The following is a 24,223-nucleotide window of genomic DNA, read 5'->3' as shown; positions in this document are numbered from 1 at the left end:
TACCATGAATGACACGCTGGCCGGCTGGACGATTCCCGACCTGCCGGACAACTGTACCAGTGCGCTAAGCGTTTACTGCAGTCCCAGCTCGGGCGCCACTATGCCCCAAACGACTACTTTTCTAACCACATGCTCCCCAGCCTACTGGGAAAATTTACTCTCAGCAACCAGTACAGCAAACGCCACCACCACCACACCTGGCGGCCCACCCGGCCCGGCACAGACCGGCGTCGCGGCCAACTGCGACGCTTGGTACGTGGTACAAGCCAACGACAACTGTCAAGCCATTGTGGCCAAGTTCGGCAACTTCACGCTTGTGCAGTTCTACAGGTGAGACACCCTTTTTCTCGTGAAAGCCCTGGCCATTGCCAGCTGGGTGTTGTAGCTGACATCTCCCAGTTGGAACCCGGCCGTCGGCTCCAGCTGCTCATATCTCATTCCTACGGATGCAGTCTGCATTGGTGTATCCGGCGGATCTGCCACGTCGTCATCCCACTCAAGTTCAAGTTCGAGTCACATGACCACCACAACGGCGCCCTCGCCTCTCCTGCCGAGCACGGATCCGTCATTCACGAGCTACTACTACGTCATGCCCGGCGACAACTGCGACAATATCGAGCAGACCTATAAGATCTCCGCCGATGAAGTAGGCTCGCTCAGATTATTCCTGCTGGCCTCGCCCTGTTCCGATTCTGCGATCAACTAACAAGAATTCCTCTCGCAGTTCAACGCATGAAATCCTTTCGTCGGCTCCAGCTGCGCCAACCTCTGGGCTAGCGAGTACATCTGCGTTGGCGCTCCGTACACAAGCAGCAGCGCCAAGCCCTCGAGCACTACGCACACTACCTCGGCATCCCCGACGGTTCCGTCGCCGCTCGAGCCCAGCACCGACCCCCAGTGCACAACTTATCACTATGTTGTGACGGGAGATACGTGTGCTGCGCTGGAATCAACGTACGAGATCACGGCTGCTCAGGTAAGCGCTCCATTTACTGTCATATACCTCATGATCTCACTTCGACGAACGCACAATGGATGATATTACGCTAACCATGGCTCCCCATGACTGTATCGGGGGTCAGTTCAATCGCTGGAACCCGTTCGTCGGCACCGGCTGTGCAAATTTGTGGCTTAACTCGTATGTTTGTGTCGGAGCACCGAATTAGTAGCCGGATCAAGACCCAGAATGCCCGGCTTTTGTCATGCAGGGGGATTGTGATACTGAAGGAAGCCGGTGTTGGACCACGGGAAACCGGATCCATAATTACTACTTAACCTTTGAGAACGCTGCTGGACTATACTTTTCGATTTCTCTTCATACGTGGACCACATAGGCAATAACAAGAACAGCAAATGACAACACAGCACGAAGCCGGCCGAGACCATGGTAACCATGACTGAATGTCGCCCTAAAGTGCAAGGGAAATAGGCGGGGGGTCGATACCTAGCATAACCAAGGCGTGTTGTGTTTCATAGGAGAACATGGGGAAATAAGAGCAAATCTCGTCGATACTTAGGGAGGTACTAGAATAGGTAACAAGTTGGATGGTAGAGAATGAAGTATCAGCAGGATATGTACAGGCACTACTAGCCCTCACCCTCATCCTCGTCTTTTCCAGTGTATTAGGTAGGCCTGGAGGACTGTGTCGCTCGTCATTACAGCCACAGCGTCAAATTCCGCGTCATCCATGCCGTTATCGTCATTCACGGCCTCGTCGTTGCGCAGTAGCTATCTGGTGGCGCCGTTCTCGGCCATGAGCGCGCGCCGTCGTCTCGCGCGCCATGACCGTTGTCGCGGTGCCGCCAATTAGGAATTGCTCAGTGCGATTTCTCGCCAAGACAGAACTGAGCATACTGAGCGCCAGGAGATCCACTGAGCGTGCAAGGAAAGAACGGTAATTGGCTATTCATAGCTCTATATAGTAGGAGCTGAAGGCACTCTTGGAGTCGCTCTTCAGCTATCAATGCATATGGTTTATCATCGATTAGATCTTAGGAATATTACTTCCCGCAATCTTGTGTACTCTTGATACTCCCTACCCCCGCCTTACCTATATGTAGTTCGCCGCTTCGCATCTCACCCACCCCACCCTCACAATCCTAGGCAGGGCCTAGCTCCGTGAGACCCCGAGTCTCAGATTGTAACACCTTCTCCTTCTAGTAAGGTACTCGGAAAAGGGTTTTCCACCTACGAACTTAGGGGTCCTAGAATAACGGGGGCCCAGACAGGCGTAGGAGCGAAATGAGTGCGCCAACTCTTGGGGATCTCGGCAGTAGGAAGGTGCGACTGAGTGGGCGACCCCACAGGCTGCAGACAGGCGGAAAGACAGATTTCAAGATAACGACAGTGTCATCTCGGTCTTTTTCGGGGCTTCAAGAGTAGGAAGGAGCGGGTGACGTCGCAAAGTGGCATTAGGAGGTATTGGCAGGCGCGCAAGCAGGCAGACAAATAATGAGGGATCAAGTCTGCGATCGCTTCTTCTTGATCGTCTACACGGCTTCAATAGTGAAAGCTTGCAAGCGACTAGAATACCTAGGCAGTTTGGCGGTGGCACGCACGCGAGCAAGCAGACAGATGTCAAGTTGGCGGCATTTCGCCATTTCCTTCTCCAATATCCCAATGACTTCAACAGCAGGCTCGCGCGCAAAGCAAAGGCAGGCAGGCACACACAGACTTCAAAATTAATTGTAGAAAACGGCTTCTTCTCTATGAAACTACTTCGTGAGCGGCGATCATAGTGAAAAAGATTTAGAATAGGAAGGCTATCAAAAATTGCGGCCCTAACGGCCCCGAAGGACAATCGCTAGTAGAGCGCAACCGCGGTGTGAAATGCAGGCTCTCTACGGAGCAAGGGAATCTTGATCTCCCTGCCTCGAACTAAGGTAAGTATGAGGGAAAAAAAGAGAAAGGAAGAGGAAGAGAGGGAGGGAGCGATTGGTTTTATAAAGATTCGAGTTGGTCCGTGCACGACTGAAAAAATTGAGGGCTCTACTTCTGGCGAGGCGGGCACTACCCGCCTTTCGCTTCCTTTACCTATCACCGCCTGCCAGTGACTGGCTCTTACGACAGCGAACAAGTTCAGATGAAATTGGAAGGTACCTGCTGCGGAAGCACGGATGCTAGCTGGGCGCCTTCTTGTCATCAGCTGCACTGCCTGACGTCGAGCGTCTTGAGACGAACCTCCAAGGCCACCGCAACGGCTGGCTAAGCTCCACTTCTTGTCGACGGCCTTGCCATTCACTCACTGGCGATGCACAGCTCGCGATGCAGAGGGTGCCAACCGGCCCGCAGCAATTGACTGCATCTCTATCAAACTCGTCCCATCTCCCGCTTCCAAGTGAGCTTCTGGGGGGCGCCCATCTTCAATGTCATGGCTGCGAATTCGGTGCTGAAAGCTTTCAGTTCTCCTCAACGGTTCAACCTTCTTTCTTTTCGGAAATTGGCTGCCGCCGACACAAACAAACACGCATGCGCTCACATTCACGCACTTACACACGTATTCACATACCCACATTCAGACATAGAGAGGGCAAGAGTGACAGACACAGAAAGAGCAAGAGTGACAGACACAGAGAGCAAGAGTGACAGACACAGAGAGAGCAAGAGCAACAGACATCAAATAGTAACAATACTTCGGCCGTGGTAATTCGTCAACAATCCTCGCTAATAGATCTCCCAGGGTTTCCGCCACTTTTTCTCCTAGAAACCCCGACACTCACACAAGACAACCTCAAAGCCTGCCTGCGAGGCGGTTCTCGCCCGGGGCGTGGTAGTCGGGCACCTTCATGTCGAGCGCGGCACCCGAGTATCCCAGGTCCTCGGCCACGAGCACGGCGGCCTTCTCGCCAATGAGCAGGGCCGTCGAGTATCTGCGCAGGGAAATATAATTGTTAGTCATGATGTTTGTGCAACCATTGAAGCAATTTTACGGGGAGACTCACGTGTTGCAGCCGACGTTGTCCGGGCAGATGCTGAGATCGGCCACCTTGAGCCCCTCGACGCCGTACACGTTGAGGCGCTCGTCCAGCACGCCGTGCTTGACGATGCTGTTGCCCTCGCGGGGCGCCATGGAGCACGTCTATCGATTCGCCACAGTCAGCCTCGCGCCTTCGCGACGGTTCTAACAGGTCAACTACTTACGCCAAGGCAGTGCCAGGTGGTCTCGACGTGGCGCTTGACCCAGTCCTCGATGGCCGAAATGTCCTTGTTGGAGTATTGCAGCTCCTTGCGCTTGGCCTTTTGGTTGCTAGTGACGAGGCTGCCGTTGGGCCGCTCGTCGGGCTCGGGCACGGGCACCGTCCACGAGCCGTGCTGGATGCCCGCCGTGATGTTGCCCGGCAGCGCGTACTTGTTGGTGTCGGCCAGGTCGAGGTCGTACGCCCGCGCCTTGGAGTCGAAGTCGTACACGGGGTGCATGTTTTGTACCTCACCCGCGTACGCGTCCATGCGCCGCGCCGTCTCGCGCGACTTGATGTACCCCCACACCATCGGCACCATGTCGCGCTCGTCGTTCTATGCTGAGAGTTAGTAACGCCGTCGACGGGGGGGCTAGTGAGCCTGATATGAGGGGGACATGCCATGAAGCCGGCGTCAAAGTCGGGCACCGCGTACGGGTCCGGCGACGTGATGTGCGTTTTGCCGCGCGAGAAGGGATACTCGAGGAAATGAAACATGGTGAAGAAGTTGCCAGGAGGCCTGTTCATCGCAAAACCGTCAGCATTGCCGCCCGCACGATATATGGCAGATAGATGACACAGATTTCAAACTCACATCAGCATGTGGTCGCCAAACCAGCCGGCAATCACTTGAGAGGTTAGTCAGCAGGTATTCAGTCATTCACAGTCACAGACGAAACGTTCGAGCACCTACCAGAGTAGTGCATTACGGGCTTGTCGGGCTTTTCCTTGAAGTACGACTTCCAGCCGTCCTTGAAGTGCGGGGTGGGCCAGGACTCAAACTCGCGCAGCTCCTTCTCGGTCGGACGGACCTTGACGCCCGCCTCAATGCCGTTGGTGGCCAGAGGACCAGTACCCTTGATGTTCCACTCGTCGAAGACGCCTGAGCGACGGATGTATGGTTAGCACATTGAACCACATGGCAATTCCCACATGGCAATTTGATTAAGTTGGGACTTCATACGCTTCTGCACCTCGGGCTCGCCGCGGGCAAAGTCGTCAAACGAGTCGGTGCCGGGCTTGGCGCGGTACACGGAGAAGGTCAGGTAATGGTCCTGGAAGTTGAGGCCGACGCCGGGGAGGTCGACGATGGGCTTGACTCCAGCACGGCGGAGCTTGCCGGCATCACCTGAAAAAAGGTCAGCTTTTTCAACTCAGGCCATGGTATGTGTTCGGGGCGAACATACCGATGCCCGAGCGCTGAAGAATGAGGGGCGAGGACATGGTTCCGCCGGACACGACAATCTGCTTGCGTGCCCTGAAGATGCGGGATCCGCGGTTCTGCAGCCAGTCAGTCAGCCAGCCAGTCAGCCAGTCAGTCAGCCAGTCAGCCAGCCATTACGAGTATAGTCTCGAGTGGGTATCGTGACCCTGGCTTGTCAGGGGTGCTTGAAAACGTACTTCGCCCATTGGCTTGGTCGGCCTGTCTCGGACGTCAGCTGTCGTGTACGGTTTGAAGAATCATTGCCGTCGCACCTGGATAAATACGACTTACACAGTCAGGACACCGACGGCCCTGCCGTTCTCGATGATGACCTTGTCGACCTTGGTGTTGGTGGCAAGATACAAATTCGAATGCACGGAGCGGGTCGAGTGGATGTACGCGTGGGCGCTGTCACTTCGCCGGCCAGTCTGGAACCTTGTCGTTAGCAGCCGCACCCAAACGTACGACGACCTGGTAAAGCACGCATGCTTACGTCGCGGTTGATCCACTTCAGCCACTGCTCAGCGCCGTGGCCCGTCTTGAGATCCTGCAGATCGTCGACGACCGGGATGCCCTGGGACTCGGCAGCACGGAGAAAGTCATCCTTGATGGGGTACACGCTGTTGAGCAAAAGTCAGTGGCCGGCCAACTATCATCAGAGATGAGCCTGCTGTTGCGTACTGATTTCCGAACGAGACCTTGATGGGGCCCTCGAAACCGTGCGTGTCCCGGTTGTGGGAGGCGCGCTGGTACGTCTCGTGCTTCTTCATCAGTGGGATCAGCTCCTCGGTCGTCCAGCCCTTGGCCTGAAAGTCGTCATAATCGGAAGCTGAGGCCCGCGTGTACATCTGTTAGAGTTAGCATGTTTGACGGTCGGCCTCGGTATCCAGGACCAGTGGCCATACCATGAAGTTGATGGACGAGCCACCGCCCAGGATATGGGCTGCCGGCACAATAGCTCGGCGGCCATTGAGGTGCTCCGACGGGGAGGACTCGTAGAAGGAGGCCGTCTTAGAGTCCAGCTTCATGTTCCGCGGGAAGATGCCCGGGCGGAACACCCACGGGTTGTTGAGGTTGCTCTCGCCAGCCTCAATGAGCAGCACCTTGAGGTTGTGATCCAGGTTGGCCAGTCTACCCGCCACCACGCAACCGCAGCTGCCCCCGCCGCACACGATGATATCGAACTCCTCTGGGAGCGGCGACATGTTGGACGTTGTCTCTGTCAGGTTGCCCTGAGATGGACTGTGAGGTGAGACAGGAGAAGAAAAAGATGGCCAGGCGGATGCCGGGTTCTTATACCTCGAGCTGCTGCTCATCCTCTGGACATGTCCAGTACCTCTTCAAGACTTGACCAGTGCTCTCCGAATGATCCCCGGGACCGGCATGACCCCTCTCGAGACCTGGAAGGGTCCAGCACGAACGTGCATCAGCCATCTCCCCATGGCAGTGTTCCCCATCCAATACCAATGCTTGAAGGTGTTCAGGCGCCCTGGTTCAAGGTTGAAGGGTGGGCCCTGCAGGATCCTCTTTTACCACCTTAGCCCGAGAGGGAGAGATGCTGCTGATCTCAAAACTTACGACGCGTGCTTGGGAACCCCTCTTCCTGAACCATGCTGTGCCACGGCGGTTTGCACGGCTCACTCGGGATGAAATGGTGACGGCAGTATCGAGAGAGGTGGAATCGAGGCTTGCTATTGGGGCCCGCTTCTGGCACCGCTAGTGGGTAGGCCAATTTTAGCAGGTCCGTCCCCAAGCAGTAGTCAACCATCGACTTACTATGGGAATTGGGGACCACGAGTGAGGGGGTAGTAGCAGAGCGCTGCAGCATCATCAACAGCAACCCCATTCCCCCCGTGCGCTGTGGGCAGCTCGCACTCTGGTGCTTCTCCGATCTACGATGCACCTTAATTATGTGCGTACTTGTGGTGGCGATGCCATTGCTTGCTTCGCTCCTGTCTCCTCTGGATGAGACCCAGGCCCGGCTTAATATGCGACGGTTTGATGCTGGCCATACGGCTTGCTCTTTCCCGCCTGCACTGGCCAGCCAGCCCGTGCCGGCCACCACTCACCTCGTGTTGTACGACCTCATCGGCACTTACTAGTAGCCACCGTCTTGCTGGATGAAAAGCCGTCGAGCAGCAAGCAGTGCAACTCGAAACGTGCAGGTCTTGCATGACAATAACTGGGCGAGTCTAAATGTTCCCCTTCACCGAATGCGAGCTTCCCGCCGGTCAATCGTCCCGGGGCTCCTGACGCTGGGCTGCCGCCGAGATGGACATTTGGAGAGAGGGGGTCGTTCGGTGCTGCTCCTCCCTGCAGGGCCAACGACGCGTGGTCGGTCGACCCATGGACCATCCCCATTCCACATCCAGCTCCACATTCCCTGCAGAATACGGGGAAATGGTCCGGCGTCGTCCTCCGAAGGATGGCAGCAGAGCCGCAGCGGGCATTAGTGCGATGCAAGCGTGGTCGAGCGAGGAAAAGCCACACCCGACATTGGACACGGACAAGAGGGGGGGGCTAGTTCAAGTCGCAGCCAGTCAAGACGTGAAGAAGGCCAAGCCACCATCATCGTAATACCCACTCGATCGACCAGATGAGGGGGGCGAAAGGAAAAGGGGGGCCAGATGGACGTTCTTGGGGGCAGGGGTGTTTGGGGCAGCGAGCCATGCATAGCCAAACCGGGGGGCAATCAAAGCGCGCGACTGCACGGCACATCAATGGGGGGCGCGCCGCTGTTTCTTGGCCCCCCTCTTCCCCACTTTTTGCTTGTGCTCGCATGCGGGGGGAAGTGACAGGTAATAACGCGGGGTTGGCGTGTTTGGGGGTGGATGAAGGTATCCGCACTCGACTACGGACTGAACAGGTCCACACAGCATTTTTGAAAGGAATTGAGCTCTGCTCGCCTACCTAACCAGACGTAGCTTGGCAGCCACGGCGGTCCCGATTCGAGTGAGGTGCGGAGACGTCGATTTAGATAGGCATTGGCAGACCCGCAGCAACCCCGTCTTATACCCATCACAGCCAAGGACCGGATCAAACATGGCGGGTAAGCAAGCATCACCATGCTATGTACGAAAAGGGGCAGTGCTTACGGCCCGTCTCCTCTCTCTCCTCGCTCCTCTCTCGACTCGAGCCGGCGTAGTACTAGCCCGCAGAGGATGGAGGATTGAGGACGAACACGGGATTGTAAGGCAGCTTTTGTCTACCAACCTCTTTTCCGGACTTGCTAGGAAGCTCCAAACAGGATGTCGTGCTTGCTTTCTTGGCATGTGCTCCCATCGCCAGAGACGTAAATCCAATGGGATTCAAAGCACGCCAATTGGATCTTTCCAAGTTCGGATTCGGAAAACTCGGGGTGTTAGACACAAATGTCCACCAATCCCTAGTCTCTCTCCCCCCTTTTCCCCTCTTCTCCCATCTGCCCGCCTGCCGGTCTTGGATACTTCCTCAGTACTATCGCCAGCAGAAGGACGTCCGCGAATTTAGCCCAGCTGCTTGCTGGCAGCTTTGGTAATACTGGTAACAGCAGCAACGAGTCATCCCATTCGCCAATGGCCCCCGCCAAAACTTGGACGCGCACCCATCCGCCCCAAAGCAGCGACGCTAGCCGCTGCGCCAGGCAGGCAATAACAGCCCCTTACCTTCCTAAACCCGCGAGTAACCTGGTTAGTAGAAGCCGGCGTGTGCCACGAGTTGTCCAACCCCGAGGTAGGTCCGAGGCGGGCAGGCCACGTGTGAGCGTGTATACGTCGCCAAGTCTCTGGGCCTTGATCTCATTCTCCCTTCCTTTTGCATCGCATGGCGCACGCATGCCGGTAAGAGTTAATATCACCTACCTACCTCTGCATATGGAGAGCAGCTTGTTCGAACTCGGGCCACAAGGCCGACGCGGAGATTTTGGGGGGCGGTCATGGGACCTCGTTGGCCGGGATGCTCGGAGACGGGTTGGACAGGCCTGTCTGTCTGTCTGTTGACATGGGATGGTGCAGAGCTACGTGACGAGCTGGCCAGTTACTGGATGCTTGTTGTTATTGGTGGTTGTGGGGGGAAGAGAGGGGCACAATAAGGTGGTGATGATGATGATGATGATGATCATGGTGTGGGTTGTTCCACGTGCTTGAATCCTTCACCTTGGCGTACTAATAGTTACTTACTTGTAGTTGATTGAGTACAGCGTACAAGTTTCTGTCCGCTAACGAGCCGAACTGTCCCATGTGGTCCATCCTGGATATCTTACCCGAGGGGGAAGCTATGAAGACATTGACTTTTTGTCTGATCCTAGAAAGTGAGGAATGCCAGGCTTCAACTAATTACTACTCACCCCATATAGTCTCGTCCGAATCATAGTGGGTCGATTTCTCCCTGATGGCGTCTGGGACTTTGGGACCCATGCTCTCGACTAGTTTCTTGGCTAGGCTAACGCTGCTTGCCTAGCGTTGTTTCTAGATCTATGTCGGAACTAGTTTTACTAACGTAGGTTTTGACGGGCCTTTGCTAGGGCTGAGCTCGAGTGGATTTTCTTTAGCTCGCTTGCGCGTGATGATTTCGCGCAATTTAGTGTGACATTTCCATGAGCCACCCTCTTGAAGTGCGACCTCTTACTCTCACCTCCCCGGACGCACCTTGCGTTGGAGTTATCTAGGCTCACATCAGTAGATTATAGGCTCAAGAAACCTTTGACCGCCTCCTTAATCATTTAATGAGCTACTTGGGCTTTTGAGAAGCCTAGGTACTTAACCTTGTTACACACCAACGTCATCTGTCTTGATTCTATTGATATTTCTATGTGGATGCTTGACCTGTCTAACCACCTGGTCTAGAAATTTCAATATATACGTAGATCGTCTATTGGGGGTATTTGGGCGTCTTTGACGGCCGCCGTCTTGTCCTCCATAGATCAAATATGGACTTGTGTTTTCTAGGTCTCGGAATCTTATCTCCTAGCTTCTCCCTGTGATAGACTATTAGAATCCCGCCAAAGGGCAGCTCTCCCTGACACTTCTTGGTGTCAAGAGGCAGAGGCAATAACCGGAACTTGCACTTGTGGAACTTCTCCGAGTCGCATTATCGTGTGAGTCGCCCAAACAATGTATTATCGACGATGGACTCGATACGGGACAGCGCTGAGATGTAGCGCAGAAGCAAGAAGACGGGAAGATACTGCCTCGCGATGGATTCGGCAGTGATGTCTTTACGCTAGAACGGCACCCGACTCAGCACTTTGTTAATCCTGTTGGATTTCCAGTACTTTGCCAAGATCTGCTCGCATAAAATTGGGGATGATCCTCGCTGCCACTGACGCAGGTGTGATCAGACCGTCTTAAACGTTCGTCGATGAATCCTCGAAATCATTGGCCTCAGATTCCAGGTTGGGAGTAGTTGGACGCCCAATACTAGCATGCAGATCCATGGCTTATATGTCAAGAGTCGTGCTATGGGCGGATGGGAAGAGGAGAGAGGGAAGGGAGGAAAAAGTACAAATTGTTCTCCTCGCTGCAATTGATGATGGAAAGCTGTTAAATCTCAAGATCAGATGAAATTGACCATGTCTCCTTGAACTGACCATCCGACATACCGAGACACACGGAAGGCAAGCCAATCGCGAGTCTAAATATCATCTAGTCCTTTGTTTGTAAATAGAGTCACCAGTAACATGGATGCGTCGTATCATATCTAATTATTTGGCTTTAGGTTGTGCTTGCCCAATTCCCAAATTTTGGACTTGGTTATCTCCAACAGTCAAAGAGTGGTGCGATGAAAAGGAAGAGCCCGTGCGGTCTGTTTAAAATTAGGAGAGAATAACGAAAGAAGCACAACCCCCTGAGATCAGATGGGTAGATCAGCTACCTTATATCAGAGATGTCAAACGAGCTAGTAGTCCCTAGACTTCGGACCTAAGCTCGCCTACACTGGTGCCTGACTTGTGATGAACCGCCAATGTCACGGGCCCGCCCACGGCATTCATGTACGGAACCTCAACACCGTGCTAAGAATGTGGTGCCGGTAACTCTCTGCCCATGCCGTAGCTGTTCGTCCTTCGGTAATAGACGCCGTGAAACATGACACTGTCTATACCGGTATTGTTTCTCCGGCTACATCCGGGTCATCCTCTCCATCCGCCAACCACCGCCGCCGCGGTGACAGCTCCTGATTTACCTTCGGAGATTACCTTAGGCGAACTGGGAATTGCCAATATCGCCTTTCCTCTCAGTTGAGCATCGCTCATACACTTTTTACCAAGTGTTCAGCCACGACGGGAGTCCTGCTGGTGTATTAAGCAAGCTTATAATATAATGACGAGGCTTGCATCCTTCTTCTACCTATGGTACTCGGCTGCAATGGTAACACGCAATTACATCTCTACGTACTCGGAAAATGTGACACAGAATATCCTTGTTGCTCTGTGGAGCTTACTAGGGCCCTGCGGGCCCCCTTACCGAGCTCGCTGCCACTCGCTCTGCTCGTATATATAGGCCTCCTCTGCTCCTTCTTTTATATAGAAAACAACGCTCTTTCAACCTCTTCCACAACACCCTAGAGGGTGCCTTTTCACCGCGTCACAGAAAAAGCACAATAAGAAAAAGATTTTGAAGAGGTAGTGTCCGTACTAATATGTCAGCTGAAATCTGAGTGGCGAAAGAAAACACCACCCCGGGCCAAGTTCATTCATGGCAATTACCCTGCCCTGCCGGCACGCTCTGGCCAGAGAACCATCTCAATGCACGACGCTCTATCCCAGAAGAAAAACAGACAGGAAAGCTGGACAAGGACGCTCGCAAGAGCACACGGTCCGTACGCGAGGTGTCTTGACAGGTTTGTAAAAGTACCACAGTAATTGCTATCCACCTCTATTTGACTCTTTCTATTGCCCCCTGATGGCCGTAATTTTGCTGATGCTGCTCCAAAACGTATGAGGCATAGAAAAATGTCATGTTGTGGTGCTATTGCCACTGCTGGCGGCGCTCCCGCCGTCACTGCTGCTGCTGCTGTGCTGGGCTGAGAGTTGGCAGGTTTCCGGCACAGGCAAAGCCCACAAGCGGCTGGAAAAAGGGGCCATGACCAAACAACAAAACTGCCTACCTGCCTTGTCTGTCCCGTCATCGTCGCCTTCTTTTTCTTTTTATTTCCTTCACGCCGCCTCTGCGAAGATCCCCCGGCCCCCTGAATCATCACGATGCCACCGGGCCCCGCCCTGATGAGGGTGTCGTTGACGTCCTTTCTTGCGCTGGAAAACATGTTGCCACGACACGCAGACCTTTTTTGCAATTTTGATTGTCACGCAATAGTCGGAAACAAAGGTTTGCATGTGTTGAGGATCCAGTATGGTCATTGGTTAGATGGTAGGAGTCTGGGAGGAAGCGAGAATGGTCGAGTGAAGCTGAGTAATTAACGTATGGGAAATGGTTGTGTGGTCGACAGAGCAGAGCCCACACGGAGTTACCCAGGATGTGATAAATGAGGAGAGTTTAACCAGGCTTCGGTTTTGTACCACTATTTTCCTCGCTATCAACTACCTTACTTAAGAACCCCGAGGGACACGCCAAATAGGCACCCAGAGTAACAGCACAAATGATCAATTGCAAAAAGTCAGCTCACATTTCGATCGACTCGTAGCTCAGGAGGTAGACCTGCCTTCTCCTTCTGCTTTTGTCTATCTTTGCAAGTCTAGGACGTCAAACCGAAACGAAAGAATGCCCGCAGACGACAGCAAGGTTAAGCTCCCCACCCCGGCGGAAGGGGCCCTGATGGAGAAATCGGCCGAGTCTCGCAACAAACCCGAGATGTCGTCAAGGCTGGCAAGGGCGCGGGCGAGATTATGAAGAGGGCGGGCGAGGCGGCGCAGGCGAGCAGGAATGTTGATGGCGGAAAGGAGTCAGCTTCGAAGTAAAAATTGTGCGTGTAATGGGTGAAGTGAGTGACCGAGTGTAGTGAGAACAAGGTTGAAGGACATACCGCAAGTTGGGGCAATGTAATTTACTTTATCACACCCACTAACACGCTACGTATTGGGACTTGTTGTGTTTTATTTCCGAAATAAAGTAAAAATAAAATTAACACGGTAAAATATCAAAACATTTGATGCAAATAAGTGTACATGGGGCTCTTGAATGGCCCCAGATCCTCCGTCCATCACGGCTTTTGGGGTCATACCTATGCAGGAAAGATACTCAATCTCACCGTATAGCAGAAATTCGCTCTTCTGCGTTCTACCTGCTCATATGCCATATCCCATTCTATCTGGGATGTGCAGTGAAGATTATGCCAAGTCCCGCGAGGACCTCTATGTCTCTGTCATGTTGTCAACCACACACACATACCTAACAAGCGGCTTGTAGACCCTTAAATACACCTAGCCTCAGGGGCCGGTGCTAAAGTAGTAGTTCTCCCATAGGTACTCGTAGTCCTCGAGGATGCCGCCGACGAGGCTGGGCATACGGCGGCGCACGCCAGCAACGACACCCTTGGTGACGTTCTCGTAGAAGGCGCCGCGCATGGCCCACCAGCCCATGGCCCAGCCGCGGCGGCTCCACTCGTCGCGCTCTAGCGGAGTGGTGCGTAGGCCGCGGTCGCGTAGCTGCCGCGCCGCCAGTTCGACGCCCAGCCCTAGCAGCCACGGCGACCACGCACGGCGCTTGTCACGGCTGCGCGCCATGGCCACGGCGTATATGACCGGGGTCAGGATGTGCAGCACCTCGGCCACGTGCGCCGACCCCTGCAGCTGGTTGAGCAGATTGGTCGCCGGCTTGATGTCGTCGGCCGTCAGCACCCGCGACAGCAGGTACCCGCTGATGTCGCCCGGCGCGGGGAGGGTCGGGAGGGACATGCCGGTCCGCGGCATGACCCACTCGCCGTTGGGTCCCTTTTGTGGTATCTGCTGTCGGCAATCGTTGTGATGTGCGGAGCCGTTGGAGGCACGCAGCCCGTTCCGATCCACGTCGTCCTCCTCGAGGGCGGCGCGCAACTCGGCTTCATCCTGGGCATCCTCGGATGGCTCCTCGGGGACGGGCTCGCGCTCGGGGAGCATAGGCGACACCAGCGGGCGCGACTTGGTTATGCGCAGCAGCAGTAGGCGGCACACGGCCTTGATGGCCTCGAGTAGGATGACGACGCGCCACCGGGTGCGCTCGCCGCGGCGCTTGGCCGCCATCTCGCACAGCAGCTCGACATAGTTGACGATCTGCAGCAGGTAGGCGACGCGCCGGTAGAGAGTGCTCTTGAGCGTCCAGAAGCGCGTGTAGCGGCTGTGCGGGGAGGGGATCTGGGCAACCGGGACCGTGGGCAGCTTCGAAAGCGCGAGCACGCGCCGGAGGAGGGTATCGTGGTAGAGGGAGAGCAGCTGGACGCCACTATGAATTGACTCGGAAGCGATTTCGGCATCACGGAAGCGGCCTGCTCGACCAAGGGAGGTTAGCTCTCGGCGGCAGATGGCAGCATGGGCAGGGCGTGTCAATCACGGATGGAACGCCTGGGTCTGCATACCGGGAATGATGTATGTCAGCGACCGCAGGGCCGACTCTATTTGCGAGACTTGGTGGGCGTTCTTGGCGATGAAGTCGTCGTAGATGTGCAGCCATCGCGGCGGCAGGGATAGCGCACTTCGGATTCCCGCGTCGGGTGGGCTCGGCTTCGACATTGCCAAAGCAAACAGTTCAAAGCGGAATGCGCGGCATCAGGCATCGACACGAGTTCAGCGTCGGCTGCAGCGGAACGGCGCAAAGGTCGCACTACGCGAGCGACGACCCGAGATGGAGGGAGACTAGCTGTTGGCGGTTGGCGGTTGGCAGTTGGGAACGACAAAATCCCATCGTCGGGCGTTGCGCTGGCGTTGAATGGGGCAAGCTTCCATGGGTACCTGGGCCTCGGCTGTCACCTGTGGCGCCAATTGTGGGGGTGTTTTGGAAAGCCTCAGGCCTTCCAGCTGCCCCGGCACGCGAGACGGATACGGATAACAGATTGCAGGGCCAGGTGTGTCACGTGCGCGCTTCTATGCAATTTCAAGATTTATGGCAAATTCCGTCCCCCGTGTTCTGTTAATTCCGTCCGGATTTCGGGCTCCGCCTCTGTACCTTCCGCATCACTTTTAAACCCATCATCGCTGCCCAGTGTTTTGATATCGTGCAATTGAATTGTTTTTTTGCTGTTCTTCATATGTATTTGTCTTTTCTTCATTCAGTACTGGGAAGTCGAAATGCGCACTACAGGCCCGCCCCGACCGCAAACGCCCAAAATGATTTTTATCATTTGGTATTTGGGACTGGGGACAATCGACAGTCCAAATTTCTCCCACTGTGCTCAAGTCGATCTCCAACGACAAGCTCGCAACACCAAGGCGCTCCCACAGCCATCTTCACAGTCTGCTGCTGCTTGCGACATGGCCTGTCTGCAGTCAAGCGGCCGCTGCCTTGAGTTTCTCGATTCTCTTCTTGGTGTGGGTGATGACGTCCTCCTCGTCGTAGATGGAGGTGACGCTTGGGTGCAAAGACACGGCCTGGGCCCAATTGTAGAAGTTGGGCGCCTTCTCCTGGATCTGGTTGATCAGGCTCGGGGGGTAGATGCCGGCCTTGGCTGACGACAGAAGCCGGAGGACGAATGACCCCGAGAGCACCTCGGCCAGCGTGAGCTTATCGCTCCCGCCAAAGTATGGCTTCGTGTCGGCAAGCAGCGGCTCGACCTCCTTGACAAGGTTCGCCACGGCCGCGTCGACGACAGCGCTGGCCTCGGCTTCGGTCTTGGCCGCGCCGAGCTTGAAGAGGGAGCTCTGGAACTTGGAGAAGTACGCATCGACAAACAGAGCGATGCGAGCGCGGCGAAGCGCACCGCCCGGGGCGTCGGAGGCGGGCACAAGGTGCGACGGGAAGGCGTCGGCCAAGAATGCCGCAACAATGCCCGACTCGATGATGATCTCGCCATTGTACGACAGGGCCGGAACCAGGCCGCGCGGGTTGATCTTCAGGTACTCGGGCGTGCGGGGCGTGTCCAAGTCGATGATGACCTCCTCAAACGGCAGCCTGAGCTCCTCGAGCGCAATGTGCGCGCGGTGTGCCCCTGCACGCAGCGTGTCAGCCCGGCCGGCAACGGTACGACTGCCGGTACGACTGCCGGTTGGTGGCCGGTTGGTGGCCGGGGGCGCCTATTACTGGGGTACGGATGGGGACTCACATGGGCAGCGGTGGTTGGTATAGAGGATGAGCTTGGCGTCCTGAGAAGCCATGATGACTTCGTCGCTTTTCTCTACACGGGTCGAACTTTTTTGCTAACGAGTTTGCAGATGCAGCCGGGTCAGAATGGAGAATCAGTCACAGTGCGAAGCTTCAGCAGCAACTAGGTGGCATATATACTGGCTGGGAGCCACAGCACAAACGGTCGGGGCTCTCCACTGCTTTATGGGCGCTGTCGGAGCTCGCGTCATCGATGGCGCGAAGATCGGGGGAATGCGTGTGATTTGGCGATTACTAAGATGGATTGATAAGCGACCCCTGTACTAAAGTTTCCGTCGTGCACACTGACCCCGCGTATTGGTATTTTGGACGCTGCGAGGAGGGGGATTGCGAATCAGTTCGCCGTGCTGTGCCGAGTGGGGTAAGACCGTGGACCGTGGAGCAGCATACAGAGACAGAGCTGCAGAGCGGAGTAACGAGACCCCGACTCACGCGAGGCATGAGAGACACGGTCCGATCTTCCAAGACACCGAGACTAGAATCGGACTCCTACCGACTCGGTGGAGGTCACGGCCAAGCCTGCCAGCAGCGACCCGAGCCGTTGGGTCCTCCGTCTTGGCGTTGCGCTGCTGCGACATGCCACTGCCACTGCCACTGCCACTGCCACTGCCACTGTCCCTGTTACGGTGCCTGTCACGGTGGGACCGAAACACGTTGCCTGCCTTGCTTGCTCGCGACTTGCCGAGCTTTAATTGCGGGTTAGCAGTATAGACAGGACCACGAAGCCGGAAACATCAGATGCCGGCCTATATCTATATACCTAGCCAAGACTTTTATTAGGGGCGCAGATTACTCCATCGGGCTTCGGCCTGCCGCTGGATTTGTCTAGTAGTCTCTCGGCTAAAGCGGCCACCCACTAACGACAGGCATGCCACATCCGCACACGGCTCGATACAGTGAGGCTTTTGGGATTAGATGAATGCTCGTCCGTGGTATTTCCCGGGAGCGTTTGTAGCTGTGACCCCGGCATCTCTAGCGACCGGAAGCATGATAAATAGGTAGCGAGCGGCATATCGGGTCCCTTCTTGAGCCTGGTTCGGTGTTGTACTTGGAGTTTACGAAGTTTTTTTGAATCCAGCCCTATTATGAAGATGAGATCCCGCGGGTTATTCAGTGCTTGTGCTGTTGCTGTATCCGGCATCGAGGCTGTGACGGCGCACACCTTCATCTGGGTAAGCAGGGAACGCTGGAACAAGCTTCCTGCACAAGAACCGGCACCATAGTTATGCCAACTAACTCCCGTCCAGGGCGTTTTCGTCAACGGCGTTGACCAAGGGACGTACCGAGCGATTCGCACCCCGGCGTACAATAACCCACCGCCGCGCGGGTACGCCAACTCGCCCGTCAAAGACCTCGACTCGATCGACATGCGATGCAACGTCCTCGGCGACAAGCAGGTCCCGTACACCATCAAGGTGGCCCCGGGCGACAACTTGACCTTTGACTGGCACCACAACAACAGGACAGACGCAGACGATGTCATCGCCGACTCGCATCACGGTAATTAACTACAGCCAGCCCCGGTCCGAACGGCGAGCCTGCTGGCTACGGTGAAATCCGACGCCGCTGTTGGAGCGAGAGAGTATGCTGACCGCGGCGCTCGCCATAAAACCGTAGGACCGGCCCTCGTGTACCTGTCGCCCGATCCGCCGACGGACAACTCATTCGTCAAGATCTGGGAGGAGGGCCTGTACGAGCAGGGCACGACGCCCTTCACGCCGGGCAAATGGGCCACGACGGCCGACATAGCCGCGAACCACGGACACATGAACGTCCGCATCCCCGCGGGGCTGAAGGCTGGCCAGTACGTGTATTCCAGACTACCCACCTACTGTCACGATCCTGGCGGACAGGGGCCGGCGGGGAGAGAGAGAGAGACACCCCTGTTTTTTGCTGGTTGGTTGTTGGTTTGTCTTTTTTGTTGTCTGACACGCGTAATCTTTTTTAGCTACCTCATCCGCGCAGAGATGATTGGCCTACACGAGGCCGACGCCAACTACCAGAAGGTGCCGTTCCGCGGAGCCCAGTTCTACCCCAACTGTGTGCAGATCGAGGTGGTCGGAGACGGCGCCGTCGAGCTGCCCGAGGGCGTCTCGTTCCCAGGCGCCTACAAGTACAGCGACCCTGGCGTCGTGTACGACGTACGTTGATTTTACGCCGACTAATGCTCGTGGCGCAGAAAAAGACATGGAATACATGGAATCAACCTGACTAACTGTCGTCTACCAGATTTACTGCTCGACCAAGACCACGCTCACCACCCCCTGCGCCACCACCACGTACCAGATTCCAGGTAAGTCCACTCCGCCTGAGCAGCGAAACGAGGCCCATACCCCGGCCTGACTAACAACGCCAGGCCCAACAGTCTGGTCCGGCGCGTGGGCCGAGACCACGGCCGTCCCTCTCGGGCCCATCTCGGGCGTTAGCACGGCGACGTTGTGGAGCAGCTGGATCGTCAAGTCGGTGGTCACGTCGGCCACGTACGTCGGCAACGTGCCGCACGTAGTCGCCACATCCACGTACGAGGCGTCGTGGTCGGCGCACTACGTGGCGCCCACCGCAGTCGCTGTTTGAATGTGAAAATGAGGCTGTCGGTGTGGATGGGGTGTTGTCGTGATGCCCTGAGCAGGGAGTCAAGGGGAGGTTATCAGAGTGTCAAGTTGGGTCTTCTGGGAGGAGGGAGAATTTATGAAGGAGAACCTCTGCTTTGATCGAGGCGATTTATTAGTCTAGCTACTTAGGAATGAGAACGATATAGACTCGGATTAACGGCGCATACGTTCGGTGCGCTGACAAGCTGGACTGTAAATCTATCGTCGGTGTGTCCACGTTTTGGCAAACAGCAATCATTGTTTTCATTTACTTGCACCGAATTACTGTTGTGAATATATCACCTGCTGAAAACGAGGGAAGGGAAGTCGTTCGCAGTCACAGAAGCCAATACATGTTGGTTAGCCCCTGTATGAAACGGAAGCTGGGTAGCAGTACGCCGAACACACGGCACGGAATTGCCCTTCAACGAATCTTGCAAGGCTCTCTGACAACCAGAGCAGTGCTACCTGCATAGCATATATGAAGGCGATGTCGTTGTCCAAGTTGTTGGCATAGACTGGCAGGCGTATTACGTCACAGGGGAGGGAAAGCAGCAGATCTGGATGTTGATAAGATAAATGACCGATAATAAAAACTATAGTACAATAATAATATGATTATATGAATATAGAAGAGTAACAGAATCTACCACTCCGAATAGATCCGTAACTTCGGGAGAAGAATTGATTCCACTCCAACCTAGCCACTTCCCGATCTCCTCTACAATGCAAACAACCACCCTCTTCTACCACCCCTGCCGCTCCAGGTTGGTTCCTCAACGCCTCGAACTCGTATAGTTTGCTCCACCTGTACGGGTCAACAGGCTCGGGCCAACATGTCTTTGGCGGAGGGAGCCCCTTTCCCCGACTCGCCCTACGGTGCCCGGTCTTGGCTCTGGGGCGGAATCAGGCTCCACGACGAGCGCCGCAAGTTATGACTGTGTTTTCATAACCTCTTTCTCCAGCTCTTGTTGGTACTCGGCCGAGCTCTTGAATGCAGTATCCATTGCTGGGGGGCGGGAGGGCGTCCTAGGACTGCCCACGGGGTGATGGGTGAAGCCAGAGTAGAGTCCGCCACCAGATGCTGTGGCATCCTCCCCCTTGCCCACCCACCCTCCCTCTCCCCCGGCGATGTTGTCCATGTCGCCGTCGAACCCAAATTCACCCCGGCCTCGCGCTCCTCCCGAAAGGAAACATATGTTTCCGCCTTTGGCGGATGTTGCTGGCTGCTGCTAGGTTGTGTCAGAAGAAGCCGCGTCACGTAATCCGGCTGACCATTTCCGGCCACTCAACGAACAAAGACTTCTTTTTCCTTATATAGAAGGGCACCTGCCCTTTCTTCCTTAATTCACTTCTTCCGAATGTAAGTACTCTTTTGCCTTCAATCAATGTAGTGTTGTATGTGACAGGTTGCTGCTGGGCGTCGCCTAGGCTCTGTAGCCGTCATCGGCGACACCCAAGTCCTTAGACATAGTCTGGCAGCCGACTTAATAGTAGTCGAAGTCCGGATATGCAGCCCCCCGGCTTTCTTTTCTTTTTTCTTTCTTTTTTTTTCCTTTTCTTTCTTTTGGTGTGGCATTGGGTGGGTGGTGACGCATGGCCGTTCTCAGTTGGTGGAGTGATTTGCCTGGGTGGTTTCGGCGACGACTTGTGACGAGGCCCAAATGGAGTGACGTGATTGACAGGAGTCGGCTGACCTGGCCGTTGTATTAAGGTGATAAGATTCGGGAGTCTGCGATAGTCCTTGCGCCACTGAAAGGTATGGCTGCGACGTTTGGATTGCTAGAGACCGGGTCGGCAGTTACCCAAGCAGCATTCAAAGTATGCTCTCAACAGAGGTCAAGCCACGAGTCGTGTTCAATCTCCAGCGTATCCATGGCCCAAACATCTTTGGTCTGGCGATTCCAGTCATCGGCGCGCCAGAGAGCCGCCTTCCAGCTGCCGGGCCAGTGTCGTATTTCGTCGACGACATCGCGGCGTAGCCAGAAGCGCACTGTTCCAGTTGCAGTGTCAAACCAGAAAGCAGAGATGACGTGGACGCATGTTTTCCGCAACGCAGTAGCCTCGCGGCTGTAGCTGGTCAAATTCCATTGCCAGCGGCGGTTGGATTGCCACCCAGACGTTATAGCCCGCTCTATAGCCGTCGAAACCGGGGATCTGGTTGTGTTTTGGCGAGTACAGCACTGTCTGCCAGGGATCGTGTCGGAGCTGGAAGTGCGAACCGATCAACGAACTAGAAGAGATCAGGACCGCGTCGATTTCGAAATCCTCGTGGGTCCGGAACCAAGAAAAGCTGAGTTGGTTACTGAACCGGACGCTTGACGGCTGAGTCAGCGCTGTTGCTCCTTCCAGGGCCACTCTGGGCTTCAGCAATGGTCGAGCATAGACAAGAGGTACGAAAAGACCGCCGGTAACGCCCCTGCCAGGAAACTAAAGTTAGCCGTCTTGCTCCTATCCAGCATCCCAGGAGAGAAACTAAAGGCAGGAAACACCGGAGAGGTAAACTCACGGGATGCTGCTCAAGTCTATGCGGTCATAGTCGTGCGGTAACTGCGGCGGGCGAGACTCGAAGCAGCGAAACTGCAACTTCTCCATCACCGATGCCATCTCTCCGTGGACGAGCTCGATCACGAAATTTGCGCTGTCGGCAATCTCTGCAAACGAATCGGCAAGGTAGGCAAAGAAGTCTCCGAGGCGGTCGATGAGACTCAAGCTGCCCTCGTGGCCGCAAGGCGGTAGGCTGCTTGGGCTAGTGACGAGGCCGAAATTTTAGCACCGTGGCCGTGATTTGAAATCAACATCAATGGCAGAGCGTCGTTACATACCTTCTGGCAGCTTGCCCTCCCCGTGAAGAGCCTTTCCGTACTGTCGTGGCGTCGACATCTTTACCGCGGCACAAAACGTGTTTCTGTTGTTTTCTGCGTTCTGTTGGTGCAGAAAAGAAGCGGTATGTCGAGGCTTGTGCTGAGGGGCATCTAGAGAGGTTTTAGGAAGTGAGAGCGGATTGGTGAATCAGTCAAGAGCGTAAACTGAGGGCCCGAGGCTTTGGGCAATCGAGCTGAAAAGGAAGAATCTTCCCAACGCAGTGCCGAGTTTCTCAAATGCAGTGATTGGCGTGCTTGTGCAAGAGAAGATGTTGATCTGGAATTCTGAGGTCGGCTGGGAGAGAAAAATGTGCTGGAGGGTGGAAGGGTTTGGAGACAAGTCCAAGTACCTGCCCTACCCAAAATAGGATGGGAAAGTGTGCAGGGGCTAGATACTAGACGACGGAGACCTTCCATATCCGACAGAGCTCGCCTGGCCAGATCTCTGGCAGCGGGGCTGTGGTCTGAGGGCAAGCTGAGGTTAGCGGAGGCGAGACGAGGGAGCCATTTCTCTGTGCAGGCCGCTTTCTCAAAGATGCAGAGAAGTCAGCTGCCTTGACTATTAGGTAACTTCCCAGCAGCCAGGTAGTCGCCATAGTGATAGCTTCCAATAATCGCGCCCTTAGCAACCCCGTAATCTCCTTTCCGCGCACTTTTATAGCCTGTCTACAACAACCAAGCAGGTAAGCGTCTCTCTTGCCGCAAGGCCCCTTCTACAATACTGATGCCGGCCCACGTCATTACATACACGAAGCGCAATACTAGCCATCTTTGTCCATTACCGCCCTGTTCCAACCGCGAGATTTTGTGGGTCTAAGCTGTCCATGTGCGGATAACCCAGGCAACCGAAACAGTACACGGCTGTCTTCAGATAAAAGAACAGCCAGGCTCGTGTCGTTGTTTATAGAAATAAAACGACCAGGTGAAGTAACTAATGTACGCTACTAGAATAGAAGAGAATCTTTCAGACCTCCTAGAGGCTTCAAGTAACCAGGAATAAGAGGTCCGCCGTACGAAACCAAGGACGTACCGGACGTCTTATAAAGTGTGAGGTCATTTTGGTCTGCCTATAGAACACACATGTAGTTTCAGCCAAGAGAGTGTTATCATGGGCTTGTTTTCTTTCTTACTAGGATCGATTGATTGTATACTTCACGAAGAAGACATGAGCTTGCGCAGGTTTGTCTCCCCCATCCAAACCTGCAATTTTTCCGCCTTCCGGCCAGCAGGCCCCCGCCGCTGCTCTACTGCTGTTGATTTCAAACAACCGACAACAACCAATCAAGCAAAGCGTGATCCGGCTGGTTTGCTGCTGTTGGCGCTCTGATTCTTAGACAGGATGGATCTGAGTCTGTTCGATGGAGCACCCTGTAGTGCTGAAGGCGCCAGCTCGATGCAACTGATGATGCCGTGACTGCAAATTACAGGAATGTCCAGGCCAATAAGGCGAGTCCCTTGCAGATAGCGGCGTTTTTCGATTACAGAATATGCCTGCGGTGTTTGCAGTTACAAAAGAAGGTGCACACGGCGATACACAGGGTAGCTTCCTTCCTCGACATTCTCTCAAGTGTCAACATTCTCTGAAGTGTTATGAGAGACACAAAGAGTTTCAACCCCCACGGCTGCCCCAAGTGAACGCTGGCAGTCGCTGAGTGGGGCCATGCATCTCTCCCGCCTCCGCACAAGCTCATTCGTCTGGGGCTAGAATGTGCAACCAGGGAAGTAAGCGAATCATTAGACCCGGACATTGAGATTGAGGTCAATGTTAAGCCAGCTAAGAGGGTGAGAGACACAAGGTGGTGGGAGTGAACCGAATCCAATGGTGGCTCCTTGTATTGAGACCAATTTTGGATTTTTCACAACCCGGCCCTTTCGGAGTTGGCGGTGCTGGACCAACAGCAGTAAACAGCCGTGATCCAAAGTAGGTCGTGATCCAAAGTAGGTCGTGATCCAAAGTAGGTCGTGATCCAAAGTAGGTTTAATCGCAGGCTCTCTCGTCTATAATTAATGCCGATCCCATCAATGTAGCAATCTGGAGCTTGTACCTATTAGGCACCTACTAGCGGAATCAACCTGCAGTTGCGAACTGAAGGTCAGTGTCAGGAGCGGGGACATTAGATAGGCACCCTTCCGCAATGCTAAATTAGGTAGGCTCTAGCTGCCTGC

The 24,223-nt window shown here is 54.9% G+C and overlaps 8 protein-coding genes across 8 annotated transcripts; 4 read left to right on the top strand and 4 right to left on the bottom strand.

Annotated features, from left to right (window-relative positions):
* Positions 1 to 4: 4 nt before the first annotated feature.
* Positions 5 to 1,561, top strand: B0T26DRAFT_775514 (uncharacterized protein; the record flags this gene model as incomplete). Its single annotated transcript, XM_060446597.1, has 4 exons — positions 5 to 330; positions 400 to 646; positions 782 to 976; positions 1,083 to 1,561. The coding sequence occupies 4 exons, from the start codon at positions 5 to 7 to the stop codon at positions 1,164 to 1,166; spliced, it is 852 nt and encodes a 283-aa protein (XP_060296107.1). The 3' UTR covers positions 1,167 to 1,561.
* A 1,488-nt stretch (positions 1,562 to 3,049) lies between these two features.
* On the top strand, positions 3,050 to 3,599 carry B0T26DRAFT_709522 (uncharacterized protein). The gene has a single exon (XM_060441933.1). It carries the CDS (start codon positions 3,266 to 3,268, stop codon positions 3,584 to 3,586), a length of 321 nt encoding a protein of 106 aa, XP_060296106.1. The 5' UTR covers positions 3,050 to 3,265; the 3' UTR covers positions 3,587 to 3,599.
* Positions 3,600 to 3,731: 132 nt separating this feature from the next.
* Positions 3,732 to 6,585, bottom strand: B0T26DRAFT_740761 (GMC oxidoreductase-domain-containing protein; the record flags this gene model as incomplete). The annotated part of the gene is made up of 13 exons (XM_060443882.1): positions 3,732 to 3,870; positions 3,943 to 4,079; positions 4,142 to 4,513; positions 4,579 to 4,696; positions 4,772 to 4,805; positions 4,871 to 5,059; positions 5,141 to 5,305; positions 5,364 to 5,457; positions 5,578 to 5,599; positions 5,672 to 5,808; positions 5,874 to 6,000; positions 6,062 to 6,228; positions 6,286 to 6,585. 13 exons carry the CDS (start codon positions 6,583 to 6,585, stop codon positions 3,732 to 3,734), a joined length of 2,001 nt encoding a protein of 666 aa, XP_060296105.1.
* Positions 6,586 to 8,055: 1,470 nt separating this feature from the next.
* B0T26DRAFT_709507 (uncharacterized protein) lies at positions 8,056 to 8,986 on the top strand. The gene has a single exon (XM_060441932.1). It carries the CDS (start codon positions 8,423 to 8,425, stop codon positions 8,867 to 8,869), a length of 447 nt encoding a protein of 148 aa, XP_060296104.1. The 5' UTR covers positions 8,056 to 8,422; the 3' UTR covers positions 8,870 to 8,986.
* Positions 8,987 to 13,739: 4,753 nt separating this feature from the next.
* Positions 13,740 to 15,017, bottom strand: B0T26DRAFT_647947 (peroxisome membrane protein; the record flags this gene model as incomplete). Its single annotated transcript, XM_060437955.1, has 2 exons — positions 13,740 to 14,776; positions 14,864 to 15,017. 2 exons carry the CDS (start codon positions 15,015 to 15,017, stop codon positions 13,740 to 13,742), a joined length of 1,191 nt encoding a protein of 396 aa, XP_060296103.1.
* A 753-nt stretch (positions 15,018 to 15,770) lies between these two features.
* B0T26DRAFT_740759 (thioredoxin-like protein) lies at positions 15,771 to 16,595 on the bottom strand (the record flags this gene model as incomplete). The annotated part of the gene is made up of 2 exons (XM_060443881.1): positions 15,771 to 16,429; positions 16,544 to 16,595. 2 exons carry the CDS (start codon positions 16,593 to 16,595, stop codon positions 15,771 to 15,773), a joined length of 711 nt encoding a protein of 236 aa, XP_060296102.1.
* A 1,098-nt stretch (positions 16,596 to 17,693) lies between these two features.
* Positions 17,694 to 19,176, top strand: B0T26DRAFT_751383 (glycosyl hydrolase family 61-domain-containing protein; the record flags this gene model as incomplete). The annotated part of the gene is made up of 6 exons (XM_060445367.1): positions 17,694 to 17,774; positions 17,850 to 18,102; positions 18,220 to 18,406; positions 18,551 to 18,743; positions 18,832 to 18,895; positions 18,968 to 19,176. 6 exons carry the CDS (start codon positions 17,694 to 17,696, stop codon positions 19,174 to 19,176), a joined length of 987 nt encoding a protein of 328 aa, XP_060296101.1.
* Positions 19,177 to 21,022: 1,846 nt separating this feature from the next.
* On the bottom strand, positions 21,023 to 22,363 carry B0T26DRAFT_775484 (uncharacterized protein; the record flags this gene model as incomplete). The annotated part of the gene is made up of 4 exons (XM_060446596.1): positions 22,019 to 22,363; positions 21,703 to 21,847; positions 21,227 to 21,612; positions 21,023 to 21,186 (listed from the first exon to the last, which is right to left on the bottom strand). The coding sequence occupies exons 1-4, from the start codon at positions 22,074 to 22,076 to the stop codon at positions 21,023 to 21,025; spliced, it is 753 nt and encodes a 250-aa protein (XP_060296100.1). The 5' UTR covers positions 22,077 to 22,363.
* Between the last annotated feature and the right edge of the window lie 1,860 nt (positions 22,364 to 24,223).

Source organism: Lasiosphaeria miniovina, assembly GCF_030549165.1.
Source record: "Lasiosphaeria miniovina strain SMH2392-1A chromosome Unknown B0T26scaffold_4, whole genome shotgun sequence".
NCBI classification, from domain to species: domain Eukaryota; kingdom Fungi; phylum Ascomycota; class Sordariomycetes; order Sordariales; family Lasiosphaeriaceae; genus Lasiosphaeria; species Lasiosphaeria miniovina.
This window is presented reverse-complemented; position numbering and strand designations above follow the sequence as displayed.

Coding starts and splice junctions, on each gene's coding strand:
- B0T26DRAFT_709522 (XM_060441933.1), top strand. CDS start 3,266: ATGCAGAGGGTGCCAACCGGCCCGCAGCAATTGACTGCATCTCTATCA.
- B0T26DRAFT_709507 (XM_060441932.1), top strand. CDS start 8,423: ATGGCGGGTAAGCAAGCATCACCATGCTATGTACGAAAAGGGGCAGTG.